Here is a 25,122-nt window from a genome sequence, read left to right as displayed (position 1 = left end):
TTTAATTAAACGTCCAGAACGGCTGAACCGGGGAGGTGGAGAGCTGGCGGAGGGGAAACGAGCCTGAGGGCCAGGCTGACATGGGCGGTCAGGAAACACTGAAGATAGCTCGGGCCCCGCCAGGTGGGGGGTGCTCCCAGAGGAAGAAGCAGGATTGTCCGGTCCAGTGGAAGGCGGGCGGCCACGGCGGGGGGCCTGAGCCGGCACCACCTGATCATCCCGAAGCACATGTGCTGGTTTAAGTCTGTCAATAGAAACAGCCTCCTGTCGACCCCCAAAATCCAAAAGGAAATACTTCCGGCCCGGTTGAATAACCCTAAAGGGGCCGTCATACAGTGGACGCAGCGGAGGCCTATGAGCGTCATGCCTGACAAAAACAAACTGTGAGGAGTCCAACGACCTTGGAACAAAGGTGTCGGGCACACAAGGGTGCACTGGGCCAGGAAGAGAAAACGAGTCTCTTGGGGGACGGAGAGACAGCACAGATGGAGCGAAGCACGGGGGTGGGCTCTCAGGCAAGAATTCCCCGGGGACCCAGAGGGGCTGACCGAGGACAAGTTCAGCCGGGGAAACCCCAAGGTCTTCTTTAACCGCGCAGCGCAACCCCAGTAAAACCCATGGAAGGCGGTCAACCCAGTTGCCATCTGTGAGAGAAGCACGGAACGCGGCCTTAAGCGACCGGTGGAAACGTTCGCACATCCCGTTGGCCTGCGGGTGGTATGCAGTGGTTCGGTGGACCTTGACCCCCAGGCTGTCAGCCATGGCAGACCAAAGCTCGGAAACGAACTGGGGGCCCCTGTCTGAGGTGATGTCGGCGGGGTGACCGAAACGCGAAACCCACGTTGACAAAAATGCCCTGGCCACTGCTGCTGCTGTAGTGGATGCCAGAGGCACTGCCTCAGGCCAGCGGGTTGTGCGATCCACTACAGTCAAAAGGTGTGTGAAACCTTGTGACTGCGGCAGAGGACCAACCAGATCCACATGCACATGATCAAAACGCCTCCCTGGAACGTGGAAGGATTCGAGGGGCGCCTGTGTGTGCCTATGGATCTTAGCACGTTGGCATGGGATGCACGCGGCTGCCCACTCTTTCACTGATTTACGAAGGCCCGGCCAAACGAACCTACAGCTGACCAGCTTGACCGAGACCCGGACGCCTGGATGAGAGAGGGCGTGTACGGAGTCGAAAACGCGACGACGCCACGAAAGGGGGATTACAGGGCGTGGACGGCTGGTGGAAACATCGCAAAGCAGGCTGGGCCCGCCGTTCCACACGGGTCTGTCCTCCAATACAAGGCCCGTTTGCGCAGACCGAAGGCCAAAGACGTCCGGGTCGGCCTGTTGGTCAGCGGCCATAGCCTCGAAGTCTATGCCAACATAAACGGGAGAGACCAGCACACGGGATAGACAGTCAGCCACGCAGTTGGACTTACCAGCCACGTGCTGAAAGTCAGTTGTGAACTCGGAAATGGCTGCCAACTGGCGCTGCTGGCGCCCGCTCCACGGATCAGAGACCTTGGACATCGCGAATGTCAAAGGTTTATGATCGACGTATGCGGTGAAGCTCCGACCCTCGAGAAAAAAACAAAAATGCCGTGTCGCAAGGTGCAGGGCCAGCAACTCCCTGTCAAAAACGCTATATTTGCGCTCACTGTCCCTAAGTGTGCGACTAAAAAAAGCGAGCGGTTGCCAGACACTGGAGACCCGCTGTTCTAACACTGCGCCCAACGCCACGTCCGACGCGTCGGAGGTCAACGCAATCTCCGCCGACGGAAACGGGTGGGCCAGCAGGGCGGCGTTTGCCAGCGCGGTCTTGGGCCCAGAAAATGCCTGGATGCGTTCAGGGAGCCAATCAATCGGGTCCTTAGCTGTTTTACCGGGACAAAGTTTAAAAAATGCATATATGAATATTCCAACATTTCTGCCCATTTTAAAAGTAAGTGTACTCACAGTTCACAAGACTCTAACGAGCTGTGTTAACCTTTCTAAGTATCTTAAAAATCTTATTTTTAATTTCCTTTGTCCTAAGACAATACACAAAAGGATGTACAAGAGATGGACCGAGGATGGTGCCAATTAATAAACCGTGGCGTTCTTCAAGAGTTAATACCACACCTATCCTGGTCAAAAAAGCAAAGATAAAAATGGGACAGTATAAACATATTACACAAATCAGGTGACTCACAAGAGTGCTTCCCATTTTCATTCTGTCATTATTTGATGATAATTTCACAAAAAACAAGATCCCACAGTATGAAAGACAAATGAAAGCGAATGTGAAAAATAACAGAAAAAATAACCTACTGGCACCTTGATTGAAATATTTCTCTGGGTCAACACAAAGGGTTCGTAATACAGCACCAGCGTCACAGAAAGTGTACCTAAGCCTCAAGGTGCAGTGAGGGAGAGGGACAACTGTTGCAGGTAAAGAAGCCCAAAAACTATAGGCAACAATCCACAGAATGTATGTAAGTACCATTATACGTGTATTTGTTAAATAACTATGGTACCGAAGAGGATAAATTATAGCTATTAATCGATCAAATGCCATAATTGTTAAAGAAAACAACTCCATTGTTGCTCCCAGGTGGAAAACACACATTTGAATTATACACTCCACATATGATATGGTATTAACACCAGCGAGAAGAACCCCGATCATTGTTGGAGTGGCACTAGAGGTATAAAGTATGTCAACAACAGCAAGATTGCAAATCAGAAGATACATTGGTTTATGTAACTGCTTGTCAGAAATAATGAAGATGATATTGACCAAACTGCCAGTAACAGCTAGTAAATAAATTATCAGCATAACCACACCAACTGCTACAGGCCTTTTGACTGTGTCAAACCCACCTATAATAAAATAAGTTAGATTGATTGAAGCATTCTGTAAAGACATATTAAAAAATATTAAATTGCAATAAGTTTCAAATTGGATTTGATAAAGTAAAAAGACAAAAATAAAAAAACACCTCTCAAAGCAAAAGGTGGTTAAAGATATTGCAAATCTTTAGCAGCAGTAGACAGTGATTAAGAACAAAAAAATAATAGCCCAGCTAAACAGACAGTTTGGCTTTGATGACAAAGCACCTGCGTTTTCACATTTTAAGCCTCACAAGAACCGTACATTCTCACTCTGCACTTCCGTCATCCAGTGACACTGCATTGTGGCATAGACAATTTTGTATTTACATATCCGCAGAGATTGCAGAACCATGCTCCCATCCACCCAAAGGTAGGATGAGGATGGCTGGATACTTTAATTTACTTTTACTTTGGCTCTTTAGAGTTGCTATAACACAGAATCTATCACCACAAGGAAATTGCACCTTTGAAAATATTAACTTAACTAGTGGCAATTATTAAAACTGACAGTAGATCCATCACGGATGAAGCAACAACAAAATAACAAATAGTTTTGTACTTGATTGCGATTAACTACATTCTATGTAGTATTTTAATAGTTTGTTTAAAGAAAATTTCACATATACAAAGGCACCGGTTTAGCTCACTGGGATAAGCTGGCTGAGAGCAGCCGCCCGGGTTCGAATCCAAGCTTTGGCCCTCTTCAAAGTCAGAGATTCTGATTTTTATTCTGATTTATCTCTCTACTAGATTCTGAGATAAATTCTGAGATAAATCAGAATCTCTGATTCTGATTCCAATTTTTCTCCACCTCTGGTTTCCTGGTCAACCCCTTAAAGTGATTTGCCTCATTCGTTCAGTTATTTGTAGACTTTTTGTTAAACTTTACAGAGGAAAAGAAAATTTGAAAGTGGTAATTAATAATTTTAAACCTGTGATACTTAGTTCTTGTCTTGAGTATTGGTGTGATGAAATTTAAGATAAACTGGGAAAATGCCAGACTGTAGAAAGCTGCTGATAATATTTACTAGATGATTTGTTTTTGTTTTTGTTTTTTTAAAGTGAGATACACAGTTTTGTGTGTGTATATAACACTGGAGATTATGGCTCGTTTTTAGGCACACTTTATTGGTTTTTTTGTTTTGTTTTGTTTTGTTTTTTTCGCCTGTCCTGTTTGGCTCTTTTGACATCAGAATTATTGTCTAATGGCGAAGAAAGATGCCCAACGGATTTACTTTACGAAATGGACCATCCCAGCCTTGCCGTAATGGTCTATTTGATTCACTTTTTATTGTTTATTTTATTTTTTATTTTCACTTGCTAGATATGGGACAGACTTGAATGAGGAAAAGAAAAGGGAGAAAGAAAGAGGAAAAAAACAGCGGAGAAGAGGGACGGGGATAAAGGGCAAAAAACAAAAACCAACAAAATAAGCAGAAAAAAATACATATATCAATTACCTGAATCACCTGTTGAGAAAAAAAAAAGAAAACAGCACGTAAGATCGACAGCGCACAGCGTGCTTTAAGGTAGGAGCCAAAAAGGATGTAGTTTGTGTACCCGTGTTTACACCTGTGAGCATGAACGCGCTTGTTTTTAAAAGGTTCCTTCATGTAATGATCTGTTAGAGGGTGTGGGGAGCCACAGCCCTGTCCACCAGGGCATGAAGCAGGTATGGAGGAGATCAAAACTCCAGACATCCAAAAGGGCCTTAGAACACGAGAGACCAAGGAAGACCAACAGAAGGGCAGCCGCGCCACCATCCCAGAAAGAGCTAAGGAGAGTCCCAGATGAGGGGTCACTCAGCAGCCGCGGAGCATAAGCCAGGGGGGGTTGCAGTGACGTGCCCGGGAGCTCCGCAGGCAGCCAGCTGCGCCAGAGTGACCGAGCCCCAGCCCGAGAGGCCGAGGTTACCTCACCCCCGAAGTGGCCCGAGCGAGCCCCAGGCTCCAGGCCCCGATAAGCAGCCACCAAGGAGTGAGCCGGTGTGTACCTGGACGCCCATCCCCGGACACAAAGACCCACCAACGCACTGATGCCTGAGGGCGTCTGCCACTGGCAGGGGAAGTGGTGGGGGGAGATAGGCCTCCATACGTTGGAAGGCCTGAGATGTCCCCAGAGAGGTGGCGTCTGATACCCAACCTGACATATGGACACAGACATACAGGCACACACAGATACAAACATCCATTCCCACCCTCATGCTCTCATATGCAATTACTCAACACTCACCCAACGTGGAGACAGACATAAAGAGACACTGTACACACAATCACACTCCCCAAGCGTACTCTAAGCCCCGGGTCTAGGTACCCTTGCCCCTGGAGGGGGAAACTGCACCCAGACCCAGGTGGTGTTACCCTTTTCCCTGCGGTGGGGAGATACAGACCGCCCCGACTCCGCAGCAGCGGGGAGGCCCCAAATTCCAGACCCCAGTCGGACGGCCAACTCCTCCTAGGGCCCCCCCCCTTTCCAGCAGGCCGCAGAGAACGGGGGTGTGAGAAGTAGTGATGGGTCGTTCGCGAACGAAATGGCTCTTAGAGCCGATTCTTTGACGTGAACGACGCGAGCCGGCTCCTTGTCGCGAGCCGTCACGTGGGTTTTTTTTTCTTTCTCTCAACTTCTCTCTCGCCCTTTTTTTTCGCTTCACTCCACACGCGAGCCATGTGCTTTACGCTGGGAAAAGGGGGGAGGGGCGGTAGTTACACTCAGTAGCACAGGAACAGAGCGAGAGGGAGAGAAAGAGAGCCAGGGACAACAACGTCACATTAGAAAGGTATAGTAATCATCCACAACTATTTTCAGTTGCAGATGATAAAGGATTCAGAAAGTTTATTCATGCAGGTCCATATGATGGAGAATATGCATGTTCTTTTTGTTTTCATATTTTAATTTATATTTAATTGTGTTGTGGTTTGCAGTGTTTTGTGTTGTTTCACTTTAAATTTGTAAAAGGAAAAAGCTGAAAATTTAAATAGTTAAAAGTTGAAATGTGAATAGTTGATTTTTGTATTATATGATTTATTTATTACATTTTATGTGGAGTGAATAAATAAAAGTATATTTACGGTGGCCCCTACAGACAAAGCACGTACAAACTTCAAATCACGTAAAAACTCCAAAACACGTAAAAACACGTACAAACTCCAAAGCACGTAAAAACTCAGAAGCACATAAAAACTCAAAACACGTACAAAAGACAACAGAAGTGCTCCAGGATGCTAGGTGCAGTGTTGAGCTTTTGTTACCTAGTGGCTACACAAGCCAGCAAGTTCCAACGACCGGATTTGGTGTGTGGTAGTAACAGGTAAATGAACATTGTTTTTAAATTATTTGAATATATAGGAGTGCCTGTGTATAAATACACAAACAATACACATATGCTTTCATGCTTTCAATTGTGTAATTTAAGTGATCTAGTAGCTCTGCTTTGGAAGTTCAGTTCATGCTAGAAATGTGTTTTGGAGTTTGTACGTGTTTTGTCTCTAGGGGCCACCGCATATATTTATATATAAACATATATAAATAAAACTACTTTTTTTACATTAGTAATTCCTTTTGTGCATAATTTTATATTATTGTTAATAATAAATTAATTAAAGCAACAAAACAACCTGAAGAACCGATTCGGAGCCGAGAGACCCGGCTCTTTTTAGTGAGCCGAACCGAAAGAGCCGGATCTCTAAAAAGAGTCGGAAATCCCATCACTAGTGAGAAGACTCCAAACCACACTTTATTGTTAGTGAAAACTGTTTACATCCGCCAGCGGGTGCGGTCTGACCCGTCTGTCTTGATCCCTTGCTCTGCTGTTTTTAACCAGTTTGAGCCTGTGACTCTTTCTTATTTAGAGGATGTGGTCAGCCACTTGAGGCCCTCTGGTTCCCCAAATGATCCTGTCCCACCACAAGTTTTTAAGGAGATTTTTCCTAGCATAGGCCAGGCTTTTCTTACTGTTATAAACAGCAGTTTAATATCTGGTGTAGTCCCTGCTAATTTTAAGCATGCAGTAGTACAACCCTTGCTTAAGAAACCTGCCCGGGACCACACTGTATTGGCTAACTACAGGCCTATCTCCAAGTTGTCTTTTATGTCTAAAATCTTAGAGAAAATTGTACACTGCCAATTGATGGATTTTTTAAATGAGAATGGTATCTTAGAGGTCTTCCAATCAGGTTTTAAAAACTTTCATAGCACGGAGTCCGCACTCTTAAAGGTTTTTAATGATATCCTCCTTTCCTGTGATTCTGGTAATCATGTTGTTCTTGTCCTCCTTGACTTAACAGCTGCCTTTGACACTGTAGACCACAACATTTTACTGTCTCGCTTGCACCATCTTGTAGGCATTTGCGGTACTGCTTTGAAATGGTTTAGGTCTTATCTTTGTGACAGAACTTTTAGTGTTAACTTTTTAGAGTATGAGTCTTCCTCTGCCACTTTACAGTGTGGGGTCCCGCAGGGCTCAATTTTAGGGCCTCTGCTTTTTTCCATTATATTTACAGTCGCTGGGAACCATCCTCAGAAGGCATGGAATATCCTTCCACTGCTAGTCTGACGACTGTCAGATTTATCCGCCTCTGAAGCAGAAAAAGGCCTTCTCTATTAAGCCACTTCTAGCATGTCTAGAAGACATTAAATCTTGGATGTCCCTAAACTTTCTAAGATGTAATTCAAGCAAAACTGAGGTGATTTTGTTTGGTCCTACTGGACCTTGTGAACCCCCCTCCGCTATTGATTTGGGACCCCTGGCAGAGTATTTTAAATCTGTTGTTACAAACCTGGGTTTTAAGATGAACAGTGATTTTAAATTAGATGGTCAAATTGGGGCCACTGTCAAGTCCAGTTTTTATCATTTAAGGCGCTTGGCAAAGATAAGACCTATTTTATCCAGGCCGCATCTTGAAACGGTAATCCATGCTTTTATTTTGTCTCGTTTAGATTACTGTAATGCACTGTATTTTGGAGTTAGTCAGCATCTTCTCTCTCGTCTGCAGCTGGTCCAAAATGCTGCTGCACAACTTTTAACCAGAACTCGTAAAAGAGAGCACATAACTCCCATCCCGGCTTCACTCCATTGGCTGGCTGTATATCTTAGAGTTCATTTTAAAATTCTTATATTTGTTTTTAAATGTTTAAACGGTCTTGCCCCAACTTACCTCTCTGAGCTTCTGCATCCTTACTCACCCCCCAGGTCTCTCAGGTCAGCTGACGAGCTGCTCCTGGAGGTACCCAGGTCCAAGAGAAAGCTCAGAGGGGACAGGGCCTTCTCTATTGCTGCTCCTAATCTGTGGAACAATCTTTCCCAGCTCATTAGAGAGGCCCCTTCAGTGTCCACTTTTAAAACACGTCTTAAAACCCATTTTTACTCCTTCGCTTATGACACAGTCTGACCCTGCTTTTATTGTTTTAAATGTTATTCTCTTCATCATTTTTATACTATTTTATTATTGCTTTTGCTATTTGTGCTCATTTTATTATTTTAAATGTCATTTTAATCATCCTATTTTTTTATATTATTTTTTTATTTCTTTTTTTTTTTTTTTAACATGTTCAGTGTATCATTTCTGGCATGTCAAGTGTGCAACACTTTGTGTTCAGCTGGGGGCTGATCTGAAAGTACTATATAAATAAATATCTTGCTTGCTTGCTTGCTTGTTATCTGGTCAATTCCCTACTGTTTTAAGAATGTTGTCATTCACCCACTTACAAAAAACAAAACAAAAAAAAAACCAAATAACAATTTAACCTTTTCTTCTCAGGCATTTCAGAATTTAATGACAGACATTATTTTGGTTCAAAATAACACAGTTATTACTTCATAAATTGTTATTGTCAAACAGTGTCGCTCACAAACAACAACAAATAATAATGATAAAGAATCAATGAGAGAAATTGCTTGTTCACTACTTGAATCGTAAGCTCTTTGAGCTGTCAGTGCATTTAATCCAAAATTCAAATGTGCCACAGTGAATTGGAACATTTTGTGTTTCAAAATTATGTTGTGTAAGAAAATCATCTTCAATCTACTTTTTAAATACGACTGTAAGTGTAAGGATTTACACGTTGATTCTTCTCACATAAATAGGACTCAAAAGTTCACAAATCTGACCGGGACAAATTTAAAAAATGCATATATGAATATTCCAACATTTCTGCCCATTTTAAAAGTAAGTGTACTCACAGTTCACAAGACTCTAACGAGCTGTGTTAACCTTTCTAAGTATCTTAAAAATCTTATTTTTAATTTCCTTTGTCCTAAGACAATACACAAAAGGATGTACAAGAGATGGACCGAGGATGGTGCCAATTAATAAACCGTGGCGTTCTTCAAGAGTTAATACCACACCTATCCTGGTCAAAAAAGCAAAGATAAAAATGGGACAGTATAAACATATTACACAAATCAGGTGACTCACAAGAGTGCTTCCCATTTTCATTCTGTCATTATTTGATGATAATTTCACAAAAAACAAGATCCCACAGTATGAAAGACAAATGAAAGCGAATGTGAAAAATAACAGAAAAAATAACCTACTGGCACCTTGATTGAAATATTTCTCTGGGTCAACACAAAGGGTTCGTAATACAGCACCAGCGTCACAGAAAGTGTACCTAAGCCTCAAGGTGCAGTGAGGGAGAGGGACAACTGTTGCAGGTAAAGAAGCCCAAAAACTATAGGCAACAATCCACAGAATGTATGTAAGTACCATTATACGTGTATTTGTTAAATAACTATGGTACCGAAGAGGATAAATTATAGCTATTAATCGATCAAATGCCATAATTGTTAAAGAAAACAACTCCATTGTTGCTCCCAGGTGGAAAACACACATTTGAATTATACACTCCACATATGATATGGTATTAACACCAGCGAGAAGAACCCCGATCATTGTTGGAGTGGCACTAGAGGTATAAAGTATGTCAACAACAGCAAGATTGCAAATCAGAAGATACATTGGTTTATGTAACTGCTTGTCAGAAATAATGAAGATGATATTGACCAAACTGCCAGTAACAGCTAGTAAATAAATTATCAGCATAACCACACCAACTGCTACAGGCCTTTTGACTGTGTCAAACCCACCTATAATAAAATAAGTTAGATTGATTGAAGCATTCTGTAAAGACATATTAAAAAATATTAAATTGCAATAAGTTTCAAATTGGATTTGATAAAGTAAAAAGACAAAAATAAAAAAACACCTCTCAAAGCAAAAGGTGGTTAAAGATATTGCAAATCTTTAGCAGCAGTAGACAGTGATTAAGAACAAAAAAATAATAGCCCAGCTAAACAGACAGTTTGGCTTTGATGACAAAGCACCTGCGTTTTCACATTTTAAGCCTCACAAGAACCGTACATTCTCACTCTGCACTTCCGTCATCCAGTGACACTGCATTGTGGCATAGACAATTTTGTATTTACATATCCGCAGAGATTGCAGAACCATGCTCCCATCCACCCAAAGGTAGGATGAGGATGGCTGGATACTTTAATTTACTTTTACTTTGGCTCTTTAGAGTTTTTTTTTCTCAAAGATTTATTTATTGCTTTTCCAACAACATTTTAACCAACAGGAAGAGAGAGTTCAAATAAAATAAAGGAGAAAATTAATTTAAAAAATGTAAAAAAATTTGAGTGTATAATAGTAATGTATGTACATTATATATGAATAGTGTTAGGGGAACACATAGATATAGTTATACATACTCTCCCATGTAGATCATTCAGATATTATTACAGGAAAAAAAAAAAAATATATATATATATATATATATATATATATATATATATATATATATATATTTATATATATATATATATGTAGATAGAAGAAATAAAAGTGCTGTTACAACCCATCATGCCTGCAGGCCTTGCTAATGTGGCAGGAGGAATATTAAATGTTCTGGTTGATCCCACTTTTAGTCAGGCGCATTAGGGGGCGCTACTATAAATAGTGGCCATCTGAGCATCCGCGAATCGCGTACCTGTTATCTCCTTTCGGTCACCTGACTTCTCCCGGTGTTACAGGTAGGAGCTGCGTAAATGTCGTTGTTCCCTCAGCCTGAATTGGCAGTACTCGTGTTGGTTGTTGTTCGTGTTACAGAGATCACCCGTGGATTACCTTCCTGAAGCCTCCATCGTGGCTGGTATGTGTTTATTCGGTGCAGGGCGTACATTATTTCACTCAGTGGTAAACCAATGCTGTTTATAGGTCGTAGGTGCAGAAGCCTCCTATGATCCACTGTGTTAATAAATCGGGTGACGCCGTTTAATTGGTACGTAACTCTGATTTTTCACAATTTGTCTTTTATTGTTTTCTTTTCTAGTAAACACTCATTGTGTATTGCAGGAAGTGTGGGCCTTAGTGGGCGGCCAGTAGCTTTACAGCAGGGCCGCTACGCCTTTTCTATTCTACGCTCAGCTAACAGAACAGAAGTGCTGCTGCTTTGCCTTCCTTTTCCTGTTTGGGATTTTCTTTTCCCTGTTGCTGCCAGTTTTATAGAAGTGAATAATTCAGAGAACAGTGGCGCCATACATGCCATATATGGAAGCCTGCGGACGTGCATGTTAATTGACTGAATTATCCAATCAGAATTGTCGGATGGACGACGATTTGGAGTGATATTGTAATGCCGTCTTCTTCGAGCACAGGGTTAATTCATTCCGATGTATATTTGGTTTTTGAATGTTTTGATTTGTAACCTTTTGCTTTGCACCACTGGAAGGAGGCCCTTTTTCTAGCTGCAGATCACCAGTGTGTTCTGTGGTTGGGCTAGCCACAAGGGGTGTATATCAAGTTTGTTTTGAATCCATTATAGTTTTCTTTTGTTTCTTTTATTTAAATGCAGAGGGCCTGAAGTGGAAGTGACTGGGGTGTCTTGGTGGTGGGACCCTTGGTGTACTACACACCTTTGTTTGAGCTGCACTAGAGTGTGAGTGTGTGACAGTGTGCTGCACATTTATCGGTGGATTTTCTTTTTTCTTTTTTTTTTATTCGTCCTCATTTGGCATCTCTGTCACCCACTGGTAAGCCTCTGCTCTGAACTTTTTAGAATACATGTATATTGATCCACCTGTTAATGCTTTTATGTGATGTTTTAAATAGTTGTTAATAAACTGCTATTTATTTTATCCTTGAACCACATCTCTGTCGTGGTCAGCAGTGGCAATACACTGGTCAGCACACAGCAAATCCAGCATGTCCAAATTAACACTGTCAGATTTGATTTCAACACTTTTAAAGTTTCTATATGGGTCCACACCAGAGAGTGTTAATTTAACTCTTTTTGGAGAGTTGGTATGTTAACTCTGATTTAGTGTTAAACACCAAATCTCTCTGGAGTTGATAATTTAACACTTGGTGTTAAGAGTTTATATATTAACTCTCAAAGAGTATTTTAGTTTAACTACGTAAGAGTTATCTTCTAATTAATTCTAAAAAGCGGGAATTTTACTCTTCTGAACTTCTAGAAATTTCTTTTGGAAATAAACATTTACTAAAAAGATGCAATGGTTTTTGAAAAACATTTATTCTGAACTGTGCACCACAATTTCAAAACATTTTCTGAAAGATGTAACAGTGTACATGTTCTCACTTTCATTAGAATTTCGTTTATCAAAAGGTCTGACATAGGTGAGCTGGTAAATGCAAATAACAGCATTCTCATCACTTATTTCAATAAATACAAAATACAATATGCATGTCCTTCATTCATCACTTTGTGGAACTGCAACGCACTTCTGCTCTCCCCCATATTCCATCTTCACAAGCATATCCTATGTGGAGATTGAATAAAAATTAGTTGACACTAATTAATGGCACAAATCAATTGCAGCACAGTAAAAAAAAGGAATCCTTTTTGAGCCATTACTTGTGTAAAGTATTTTCCCAAAAGACAAGGACACAGACAACAGGTAATACTGAACTAAATGTAAAACCTCAGCCTTTTTCATTTTTACCTAAACCGTGTGCACAAAACTCTGGAGGGATCTAAATGCTAACGAAGAACCCAGTCAGGACGTCTGCTACTGCTGTTTGCTCGTTTTTTATGGGAGATCGTTTTCAGGCTTCAAGTAGCACCATTATATCAACATTTCACATTCTAGACATTGTTTTAAGTGTATTTGACCAAGAAATTTGACTGAAAATTCACATGCAAGCTTTTTTTTCAAGGCTGTGGTATTTGCCCGCAAACAATACCTTTCAGCTAGCTAAAACAGAATATTATGCTATCACCGAGCAACATGGCTAATGCCTTTCACACAGCTTTGTCTCAACTCCAAAGAGTCACAGAAGTAAAAGCTAATAACAATAATTGAAACAATCTTTGAAAACATGACTTACCAAGCATGGCAAACAACTCAAATATGTAGAGCAAAATGTTCTGAAACGGCTTCACTTCAGCTTCGATTGGAGCCGTGCTGGGGGCGGAGTCTGTGAATTTACTCTATTGGTGTCATAGCCCCTGTAGGAGTTCAGAGTTAAGAGGTCAAGAGTTAATGTTTCCATTGTAACACCTCCAGATTTGAAATAGAAACACTCATTTTTAACACTCGATTTTAACTACTATTATTTTACACCTCAGAGTTACATTAAAAGAATGTGACTCTACTTAGAGTAAAATTAACTCTAAGACTACTAACACCAAAACATTTAACACTTTTGAATTTGCTGTGCATATTGCCACTACCGGCTGTGGCACAAAGCAACCTGCGTACGGATCTAAACCCGTTGGGTATGCTGCATGTGCTTTGAATGATTTGAACTGCCACCTCAATCTCATTCTTGTGGAAATTGGTACCCTAGAGTAACTTCAAAAGAGGAAAGGCATGTAGCAGAAGAGGTAATAGAGTTATGAGGGTACTAGATCCGAGATAGCTTTCGGGACCAGGTGGGTGGGTTATGGGAGGTAACAAAACGGGGAGCGATTTCTAGCTTTTGAGTCTTTAAGTCTGACCATTTGTTTGAGGGTAAAAACTGGAGCTTAGCCTGTTAAGCACCAAGGAGCTTTCTGGGCTTCCTGCTCAAAAATGATATGCCCAAAATGAATGGAGCAGTCTCTCAATTACAAACTGTATAAACTAGTGATGGGAGCCGGCTCTTGTGGCATAGCTCCCAAAGAAGAGTCGGTTCTTTTGGCTGCCAATTGGCTCTTAATTTATTATCATCTGTAGCCTCATATTTTATCTTTACTTGGCAAATATGAATGCTTTGTGTGTTGATAAAACCTTTATCGTTTTTATGAGAAGCCTTATAATTCCCTTATTTTGTGTATTTGTTCTGTTACAAAAGCAGGCATTCTTACATTTGTGTAATATTTTAATCAAACTTTTAATTTTGATTTAACACAAAAACAAAAAAGAAATCCACAGAACCAAACTTAGTAGCCAAAGTGTATGTCCTCGGTGCAGGTTGACATTCAGAAAAATCAATTGCCTCAGCTTGGATTGGCTGAATCTCTTCTCAGTTAGCACCTGCTTCTTTAAACTGCAGTCAGGTGCTGCTTCATTTACGGGTGTCAGTCATATTTGCGTGTTTTTGTGACGCACTTGCACTCTCCTCCTCACCGCTGTCTACTGTCTTATTCTAAAACTGAGGAGTAGTGATGTGCAGAGCGATCCTGAAATATCGATACTTCCATTACCCATGTTTCATGTTGCAGGATAAATTCCGATATGAAAATGTCAATATCTATGTTGGGTAGATAGCTTGGACTGGGAGGACTGTAAGGTGCTAGTTCAGATTTGCCGCTACCACTCCCCGGAGTGTCGGCCAGAACACTGCTCAAGGCCCAGAAGAATGTTTAGAAGGGAGACAATGAAGACACAGAGGATAGTGCAGACTTTTGTATTGACTTCACAAAGGTAAGGTAACAGGGATTGTCAGAGGAGCAGGTATTGCATACAGGCTTAGGTGTGTGTGTGTGTGTGTGTGTGTTCGTGTTCATTAACGCAGATTTCTCACAGAATGACCACTTCTCTGCTGGTAATCTGAAGCAGAAAAGCTCAGGTGCCTTGCCCACATTTCTCCCTGCCCATAGTCTCTCTCATACAAAGCGGTGGGGTGACCTACTGGCCACTCTAAAAAAAACTACAGGTGAACTAACAACTGAACAGAATAAAACCGTAACTACGGGGCCTTTTGTACAATCTAATTTGATTAAACTTTTTTTAATTTAAATTTTTATTTTATTTTTTTAATCATAAATATGACATACAGACAAAAGTAAACCCTGCAATTAGCAGGACAGTCGGCAATACCATGTTAATAGGAACTACAACGCCTTCCACCTCTATTCATGTGCGTCCTACGGCTGTGCAAGAGTGTGGGCCAATGAGAAACCCATTAGACCACAAACATTAGATCACAAACCAGACCAATCTTGACTTTTTTCACCTATCATAACTGTGTTTACATTGAGCATAGAAATCATGCTGTGTGCGATATATGTGGAAAGACGGATAAATAGTGTGGAAACACAACAAACTCCACAAAAAAAAAGTGGGGAGCCAGCTCTCACTCGATGGGAGTTGGCGCTTCTGATTCACTACAAAGGCTCCTGACACATCATGGGAATAAACAATCTTGGTATCAAAATAAAGCTAACACTTGTAAAACTTCAAAGGTGCAAATATTGTCAAAGTTACTGAGGCTAGAACACAGAAAAAATAAGCCTATTTAATTTTTGGATTTTATTGCATATAATCACTTTGAAAATTATGTAACTTTATTTACATGCCTAAAACCTTTTTGATTTTTAATTATTTTATTTTATTTGTTTACATTACCCACACACTCAGGAACATTGGGCTTTTTTGTCATTGCTGTTACCTACTGTTTTGTGTTTAATTTATATTTCTTGATTATTTGTTATTCATGGTTTTAGTTCTGTTGAGGTTATATTTTGTTGTTCTAGCTGTGCCTTTCCTGTGTCCATGGTATGTCTATTCTGTGCTTTTTTTTTTTTTTTTTTTTTTTTTTCTGTCCCACGGTTCATGCCTCTGTCTCAGTGTTAAGTCTGTGTCTCTGTGTTATACTTCTTGTTTCTTTGACAGTCTGTCTTTTTTCATTGTATTCTGCTTCGCTTCCTTTGTCTTGTTAGGTCTGATCACTCCCAGCTGTACTTACACAGGGGAGAAAAGTAGTGATATTTTCTATGTAAAGTACTTTTGAGCAATTGGATGTGATTGCTACTGCTTATCATGTCCAGGATGGTGGACAGGTCTTGAGCAATGTCCACATGATGTCATATGCAAAACCTCTATGCCAAGCCCTATATGAACTGTGATTGGATGAGGGAGCTGAGACCAATGAAAACTTGGCGTTCTTTTGATACTTAGTGTTTACCCAAAGCTGTTTGGGTTGTGCTTTTTTCTTAACAAATGTGTCCAGCTGATAAAGATTTAAAATATATTTGAAAGGCTATTGCTTGAGGCTGAGGTGTTGTTGTTTTACTTCTTTAACTAAATTTTGAAACATCTCCTAATTTAAAAAGTTGAGTATGTTGTTACAGAATGCTTCAATCACAGTGAAACACTTTATTATAGGTGGTTTTGACACAGTCAAAAGGCCTGTAGCAGTTGGTGTGGTTATTTTGATAATCTATATACTAGCTATTTTTGCCAATACGGCAAACATCCTCTTCATTATTTTTGACAAGAGATTACATAAACCAATGTATCTTCTGGTTTGCAACCTTGCTGTTGTTGATATAATGTACACTTCCAGTGCCACTCCAACAATGATTGGGGTTCTCCTTGCTGATGTTAAAACCATATCATACGTGGACTGCTTAATTCAAATGTGTGTTTTCCACTTAGCAATGGTGATGGAACGGTTTGCTCTAGCAATTATGGCATTCGATCGATTAATTGCTATAATTTTTCCTTTTCATTACCACTGTTTTTTGACAAATACACGTACTGTTGTTCTTACATATATCTTGTGGATTATTGGATGTGGTACTGTTGTCTTGTTTCCTGCAACAGTTATCCCTCTCCCTCACTGCACCTTGAAGCTTAAGTACACTTTCTGTGAATATGCTGCCATAATGCGAACCACTTGTGTCAACATTGATGAGTATTTCAACCAAAGTGCCATTTGGTCATTTTTTATTTCATCTTTCACTTTCACTTTCATTTGTATTTCATACTGTGGAATCTTATTTTGTGTGAAATTATCTTCAAATAATGACAAAAAGAAAATGGGCAGCACTGTTGTGAGTCATGCAATTTGTGTAACATGCTTTTACTCTCCTATATTCATTATTGTCATCTTGAGTAGAGTTGGCGTGGTATTATCTCTTGACGAACGTCAGGGTTTATTGATGGGGAACATTCTCGGTCCATCTCTTGTAAATCCTTTTGTGTATTGTCTTAGAACAACAGAAATTAAAAATAAGATAGTTAAGATATTCAAAAAGATTCTTAGATTCTTGTGAGCTGAGTGTGCTTTTCTATTATAATAATTACTATATATATAATTACATTTTTTGTCTTTCCCCACTGAAGTTTTGTGAATATTATATATGTAAATGGTTGTAAAACATCTTCCACTTCATCACATCCGATTTTATTTGTTTTTTATTGTGAGTTTATACTGGCATCCTAACAGCTCTAAAAATGGCTGATTTGTATTTGTGTTCTAAATCCTTTTTTTTTTTTTTTTTTGGCTTAATCAACAGAGGCTAATCATTATGAATAATTGCTTTCAACCTCAGAAAATATTGCTTTGTGGAACAGCTCTTAAGTTTTGTTTAACTACATGTTAAATGAACACAAGCATTTGATATCTGAAAACAGCACATTTTTCATTCTCTTTCAAGAAATATTCAAATGACTAATTGATAGGTTATTATTTATTTGTTTTTGTTTTTTAAATTGATAGAGAGAGAGAGAGAGAGAGAGAGAGACTAGACTTTTGTGGAGTGTAGGCATGGTTTTGTTTTGGTTTTTTTGTGCAAAATGACATTAAAAAAATATTTATCAATTCTTAATTGTATTCTCTTGTCGAGTTTGTTTGAGTATAACTCTAACCCACCTTGTAAATCCTTGCTATCTGTTGACAATAAGCATCAGATTTTGGCGAGGATCTTCCTACTCAACCAAATGATAGTATAATAAAATTTAAAAACATTTTTATTAACACTGTCACTTTTTGGAGATTTCATTCAAATACACCTTTTAACCACCATACATTTGATTACAGACAGTATTCTGAATGAACATTGCCTGTCCTTGTTTTTGTGTTTTTTGTTTTTTTTGTGGGTTTTTTTTTTTTTTTTTTGTCATTTTAATCAAGACCATCTGTTGTCCATCTGTAAGCAATACTATATGATAATACATGTGTTAGAAAAAAAATCCCTTGTGAAGTGAGACACACAGAGTAGCATGTTCCAACATGTTTATTTACTTGCAAGGAAGCAATAGAATTTATAGTTAATGTTTATGCAAACACTCACCAATTCAGTCCCGTGAGTACTTCTTCCAACATTATCCTGGGAACAGATATGTGTGAGATGGCCTTACAGAGAAATAGTTAGAATCATGTACTAGTACATCATGTAACAAACTGCCACAACAAGGACGGATTAGACGGACAGAGAGGGAGAGATATAGTCTTTCACCTTACCAAAAAGAGTGTTGAATAGCTTTAATTTCTGAGTGTTGCATAACTATCAGAAAAGAATGAGGTAGGCCAGTTGGGTTGAAGGCCGGTGGGGGGGGAGTAGGTTCGGCCTTCAACCCGACCTCAGTCGAGCAATGGAGGTGTGTGGTGGGGTGTGGCCTGCGGTGCCGTGCGGACGCACCTGCACAGCATCTGCAGATCACGCCCGCAGTGATAAATCAAAGGCAACCAGGGTTGAGAGGTATGTTATCATCGTCATCGTCTATTTATATAGCACTTTATAAACACACAAGGCTGACCAAAGTGCTGAACAACAGAAATATAAGCGATACAATAAGAATAATAAATACAATAAAATAATAAACATAGTAATAACAATAAAATATAAGTAAATACAAGTCAGTTAACCACTGAGTCAAAGGCCAGTGAATAGAAATGTGTTTTTAATCTGGATTTAAAAACCAGCACTGATGTCGATTGCCTAATGTGAAGAGGAAGATTATTCCAAAGCTTTGGAGACATGATAGAGAACGCCCGGTCTCCTCTCAGTTTCAGCCGTGATTTGGGGACTGAGAGCAACAGCTGCTCAGTTGACCAGAGCGAACAAGTGGGGACATAGGGCTTCAGCAGGTGCCAGACCATTTAAGGATTTAAAAACCAATAAAAGGACTTTAAAATGAATCCTAGATTTAATTGGAAACCAGTGAAGGGAGGCCAGAGCTGGAGTAATGTGCTCAAATTTTCTTCTACCAGTTAAAAACTGTGACGCAGCATTCTGTACTAGTTGCAGGCGTGTCGGAGTGCCCAGTCCAACACCTATTCAAAGGGAGCTGCAATAACCCAAGCATGAGGTTATAAAAGATAACAGTCTCCAAATCACACCTTGAAAGAAAAGGTTTGAAATTCAACAGATGCCTGAGATGATAGGATGATGATTTTTACCACCCCATTCACGTGGCCATCAAAGTAAGTGCAGAGTCGATTTTTACTCCAAGATTGGTACTGGAGCTCTGCAGGTGAGGGGTCAGAGCAGCAAGGTCAACATCAGGGGTATCAAAGGAACGATACGGGCCGAACAGAATTGCTGTGTTGTGGTGTGGTGTGCTGCTAGCAGCTGGGAGCTGCAGCCAATGTAAATAAATGGCTCATAATTACAATCTGTGGTCCCGCCGTGCTTTATTCACGCCACATTGAGTTGCCAGAGATTCACAGAATTTACAGAAAATGCTATTTTGCGATATATATTGTTATCGGGATAGGAAATGTCTTATATCGGGATATGAGATTTTGGTCATATCGCACAGCCCTAGGTGGAAATATCATAAACAAAAACGTAACAAAACATTAAAAATACGACTGGGGGACATGACTTCTATAGAATTCTTCACTGAAAAGATATATCAGAATTTTTAGATAGGGTTGCAAAATTAGTCTTAAAGACTATGGATTTTGTCAAATAAATTCACTGTCCAACTCAGTATGAATCCCATTGTTCAGTTACTTTGGATACTGACTCCTCTAAACCAGTGTTCCCATACATGGTGGACTGGAGAGTGTCATGTTTTTTATACAAGCATAGCAAATTCAAATTTCAAATTCAAATTTTTATTTGTCACATACACAGTCATACACAGTATGATATGTAGTGAAATGCTTGGACAACTGCTCGTGACCTAAAGAAAAAAGAAAAGGCTATGAATAAGATAGGAAATAAATAAATATGAAAATAAAAAAGGGTAAATTTAACCAGGAAGGAATAAAATAAAATATAAAAAATATTTTAAAAAAAAAGCAACATAATTCAACTATTATGATGTCTGCTATTTATACAATTATAGTTCAAACTGTATGTCAGACAGTTTGTACAGCTCAGCTGTGTCACATCTTCAAACCAGAGCCCCTGGAGCTCCCATCTCTCCTGAGTGGATGTTGATATGGACCTGATACCAACAGTGTTTGTAGTTGCACACGTTTTCATTTCACTGTGTTTTTCACTGAGCAACTTTTCAGCTGCCCTGCTTTTGGCACACACACACTTCCCACCTCAGCTCCCAGCACATCTTTTATCAGGGAGCCATGACTAAACTTTTCAGTTATTTATTTGTGAAAAATGTTTGGAATCATGTATGATTTTCGTTCCACTTCTCACGTGTACACAACTTTGTATTAAGATAAGATAAGATTACCTTTATTAGCCCCACAGGTGGGAAATTTGTTTCGTTACAGCAAAAGTGCAAAGTTATGTAGCAGAAATTAGAAAGCACTGGAATGCAATAAAATAAAATACTATATACAATAGAATAAGAATACAAATGTTATATACAACTGAGTAAGAAAATACAAAAGTACAACTTTGTCAGAAAAAGAATTGCACATATAGCAGTCTTATTGCACATGTGTGGGTTTGATCAGCTGCAAAAGTCTTTGTTGTCGAGTCTGACAGCAGTGGGGAGGATAGACCTGCGAAATCTCTCCGTCCCACATCGTGGGTGCCGCAGCCTGCCACTGAAGGAGCTGCTCAGTGCTGTCAGAGTCTCCTGCATGGGGTGGAAGATGTTGTCCAACAGGGATGACAGCTTAGCCGCCATTCTCCTGTCACTCACCGCCTCCACTGGGTCGAGAGGGCATCCTAGAACAGAGCTGGCCCTTTGGATCAGCCTGTTCAGTCTCTTCCTGTCCCCAGCAGAGATGTGGCCACCCCAGCAGACCACACCATAAAAGATGGCTGAGGCCACCACAGAGTCATAGAAGGTCTTCAGGAGTGGGCCCTCTACTCCAAACGATCCAAGTCTCCGCAGCAGGTACATCCTGCTCTGCTCTTTCCTGTAGAGGACTTCTGAATTATGAGTCCAGTCCAGTTTATTGTTCAGATGAACACCAAGGTACCTGTAGCTGTCCACAGCCTTGATGTCCATACCTTGGATGTTCAGTGGTTGCAGTGGAGGATGTTTGTGCCTGCGGAAGTCTACCACCAGCTCCTTGGTTTTACTAGTGTCGATCTGAAGGTAGTTCAGCTGGCACCAGTCCGCAAAGTCTTGGGTCAGTTCTCTGTACTCGTTGTCATCGCCATCAGTGATGAGGCCGACTATTGCAGAGTCATCAGAGAACTTCTGCAGGAAGCACTGGGTGGAGTTGTGGGAGAAGTCTGCAATGTAGATGGTGAAGAGGAACGGAGCCAGAACCGTTCCCTGTGGGGCCCCTGTGCTCCAGACGACCCTGTCCGACACACAGCCCTGAGTTCTCACATACTGTGGTCGGTCAGTGAGGTAGTCCAGAATCCATGTAGTTAGGTGATGGTCCACTGCTGAGTTCTCCAGCTTGTCCTTCAGGACCGTGGAAAGTATGGTGTTGAAGGCACTGGAGAAATCAAAGAACATCATTCTCACAGTGCTCCCAGCGGTCTCCAGGTGAGAGAGGGAACGATGTAGGTGGATGACGGCATCATCTGCTCTAATGCCAGGTTGGTAGGCAAACTGAAGTAAGTCCAGTGATGAGCTCACCAGGCGCCGAAGCTGAGCTAGGACCAGCCGCTCCAGGGTCTTCATCAGGTGGGATGTCAGAGTCACTGGCCACTAGCAGTTGAGGTCCTTGGGGCGTGAAGTCTTTGGCACTGGTACAACACAGGTTTTCCAGAGTATTTTGGTAAGTTCAAGGGGGCCGAATACTTTTGCAAACCACTGTATATGTGACACATTGTGGTTAATTGGGTGAATAGATTTATATTTGTCCAACCAACTGTATAACATTCTTTTACATTTTCTTTCTTTTTGTATTTCTGGGTACTGATTTTTCCTCATTCATACCAAGGCATTATGTGTTACATGTGAATCATTTCTTAACTGTTTATTCTATATTTGTCATTGGGCTGTCCTAAAAATACCCTGAAAAGTTTTCAGTTCTATATCACCACTGTAAGATTCGGGAGAGGCACCATTTAATGGATTTTTAAAAAATACTTTCCAGTGTGTTTGGTGTTTAACATTTATTTTGAAATGTTACCTCCTCTCCTGTTTATTTTAGTTAATTTTCACCCAGAAGAATCTATAAAATATACCTTTTTGTCACTCTGCTTTGAGGCAGTCAGCATTCTCTGTGAAATCTTCAATTCAACTGAATACCATCCCTGATACCATTAAGTATTCCAGCTTTTATACCACCTTTAAAACAGATTAGGATATGATATTTAAAAGTAGAATAGGAGGGAGAGCCTTCAGCTTTCAAGCCCCTCTTCTGTGGAACCACCCCCTGGGGGCTTCCCATGATGAGTGTTTTTTCTTAACTCACCTTTTTCACTGACCATGTGTTTATATACCACTACACATTTAATCATGAGTTGTTATTAATATCTACCTCTCTGCAACAGTGTGTCTTTTGTTTTGTCTTCCTCTAATCTGAGATTGTATGTTTCACTGAAACTTTTCAAAGTATTTCTGACATGTTAAAACAACTGCTGGGGACCCAGAGTTAAACAGCTCGAACTACTTGAGGATCTGGGCATAGACACAGTTGTCACAAGTGAATGGGCCAAGTTTGAGAACCTTGTCAGTCTATTTGAACCCTTTACCATTTATGCAGACAGCCTTCAGAATGACAGCCAGTCTCACAAGTAGTGCTGTCTGTTCAACCTTGAGGCAAATAAACTGATTAATCGGTTTAGCAATCTCTTAGCTGAAGTGCTGCTTTTTGAGAGTAAGAGAGTAAGATTTGCTGATATTCTTAATCCTGATTTTACATAATTTGATGTTGCACAATCTAGAGCCTGGCTGTTGGACTCAAATGTTTCACTGATTCTTCAATAATCAGATAAAATGTCGCTGATAAGAGCAGGACAGCCCTTGGTACAGACTCCCAGTCCATCCTCATCCCTCCATTGGAGGGGATGACATCAAATATCTGAAATCTCTGGTGATATGTAAATACAAAAATTGCCAAGCCCTATGTCCAGTGTGAGTGGATGAATGAGCTGCCAACTGAAAACTTGTGAGCCTTTAAATACCAAAGTCTACACTTTGCCTGGTTAACCCACAGCTGTTTGGGTGTGCCACAGTTATTTCTTCATAACAATTTTATATGGCTGGTAAAGACTTATATTTAGATATTTAACCTCTTTCTTTCCTTGAAAAGTTCCTTATTTTTTTGTAACTCCAAAGCTTACATGTTACATGTTTGTTTACTTTTTCATTTTTCTCAAACATATTTTACCACATTTTTCCTTTGAGACAAGTTGTTTCTGTCTTTTCTGCCTTAACAACCGCAATTTAAAATTTTGTTGAATATGTCATTACCCAATGCTTCGATCAAAGTAACACACTTTATTATAGGTGGATTTGACACAGTTAAAAGACCTATTGCTGTTGGTGTGGTTATGCTGATAACCTATCTACTTGCTGTTATTGCCAATGTGCTAAATATTCTCTTCATCATTTTTGACAAGAGATTGCATAAACCAATGTATATTCTGATTTGCAACCTTGCTGTTGTTGATATACTGTACTGCTGCAGTACCACTCCCACAATGATTGGGGTTCTACTTGCTGGTGTTAATACCATATCCTATGTTGAGTGTTTCATTCAAATGTCTGTTTTCCACTTAGTAGGAGTGATGGAGTTGTTTGCTTTAGCAATTATGGCATTTGATAGATTCATTGCTTTTTCTTTTCCTTTTCAGTACCACAGTTATTTAACAAATACACGTACTCTTGGTCTTACATACATTCTGTGGGTTGTTGCCTCTGGTTTTGTTGCTGTTATGCCAGTAACTGCAGCTACACTTCCTTACTGTACCTCAAGGATGAAGTACGCTTTCTGTGACTATGCTGCTGTAATACGCACCACTTGTGTTGATCCTAATTACTATTTCAATTTAGTCTCAGTCATGATGTTTTTTCTTTTATTTTTCACTTTTTCTTTCATTGGCCTTTCATATTTTGTGATTGCATTCTTAATGAAATTTTCATCAAATAGAGATAAAAAGAAAATGGCAAGCACCTGCGTGACTCACTTGATTGTAGTAACATGTTATTATTCTCCTTTATTTGTTCTCATTGTCTTCACCAGAGTGGGTGTGGTATTAACACTTGAGGAACGTCAGGGTTTATTGATTGGGACCATCCTTAGTCCATCTCTTGTAAATCCTGTTGTGTACTGTTTCAGGACAAAGGAAATTAAAAATAAGATCTTTACGATGTTCACAAAAAGGCTGACATATCCAACTAGATTCTTATGAACTGTGACTGTACAAATAAAAGATGCATAATTTTTTAGTCCAAATACTGTGCTGAAATGATGACATTACTATTTTGACTGTCTCTAAGTATGTCTCCCCCTCATTAATCAACCAATTATGCAAAGAAAACAAAGGTTAAAAAATACATTTTTGTGCTGTATTTGGAAGTCTTAAACTTTCTATGCGCCTTTTTGGCTGAAGAATTGTAAAATCTTATTATTTTTGTAACTATCATAACAATATTTACTATTCGCTGTTAATAAGTGGTAGGGATGTTAAAAGTAGCAAAAAACAAACAAAAACAAAGCCACACACGCACAAAAACACTACAATGCACATAAAACTGCATTAATTGCAAATTGTATATAAATCAAAGTATAAGTAAATATCCAGCAGAAA

At 40.0% G+C, this 25,122-nt stretch overlaps 3 protein-coding genes across 3 annotated transcripts; 2 read left to right on the top strand and 1 right to left on the bottom strand.

Annotated features, from left to right (window-relative positions):
* Positions 1-9,059: 9,059 nt before the first annotated feature.
* On the bottom strand, positions 9,060-9,998 carry LOC148098968 (olfactory receptor 4C12-like). Its single transcript, XM_087851674.1, has one exon. The coding sequence runs from the start codon at positions 9,996-9,998 to the stop codon at positions 9,060-9,062; it is 939 nt and encodes a 312-aa protein (XP_087707800.1).
* Positions 9,999-16,371: 6,373 nt separating this feature from the next.
* Positions 16,372-17,310, top strand: LOC148098967 (olfactory receptor 2A7-like). Its single transcript, XM_087851721.1, has one exon. The coding sequence runs from the start codon at positions 16,372-16,374 to the stop codon at positions 17,308-17,310; it is 939 nt and encodes a 312-aa protein (XP_087707847.1).
* Positions 17,311-23,772: 6,462 nt separating this feature from the next.
* On the top strand, positions 23,773-24,723 carry LOC118454627 (olfactory receptor 10G4-like). The gene has a single exon (XM_035910210.2). The coding sequence runs from the start codon at positions 23,773-23,775 to the stop codon at positions 24,721-24,723; it is 951 nt and encodes a 316-aa protein (XP_035766103.2).
* The last annotated feature ends 399 nt before the right edge of the window (positions 24,724-25,122 follow it).

The sequence above is a fragment of the Neolamprologus brichardi genome, chromosome 14 (assembly GCF_056152115.1).
Source record: "Neolamprologus brichardi isolate AB-2024 chromosome 14, ASM5615211v1, whole genome shotgun sequence".
In the NCBI taxonomy this organism is placed as follows: domain Eukaryota; kingdom Metazoa; phylum Chordata; class Actinopteri; order Cichliformes; family Cichlidae; genus Neolamprologus; species Neolamprologus brichardi.
The sequence above is the reverse complement of the archived record's forward strand: the minus strand, read 5'-3'. Positions and strand labels throughout refer to the sequence as shown.

Excerpts from the sequence above, each read along its gene's own strand:
- LOC148098967 (XM_087851721.1), top strand. The coding sequence starts at position 16,372 with ATGTTGTTACAGAATGCTTCAATCACAGTGAAACACTTTATTATAGGT.
- LOC148098968 (XM_087851674.1), bottom strand. The coding sequence starts at position 9,998 with ATGTCTTTACAGAATGCTTCAATCAATCTAACTTATTTTATTATAGGT.
- LOC118454627 (XM_035910210.2), top strand. The coding sequence starts at position 23,773 with ATGTCATTACCCAATGCTTCGATCAAAGTAACACACTTTATTATAGGT.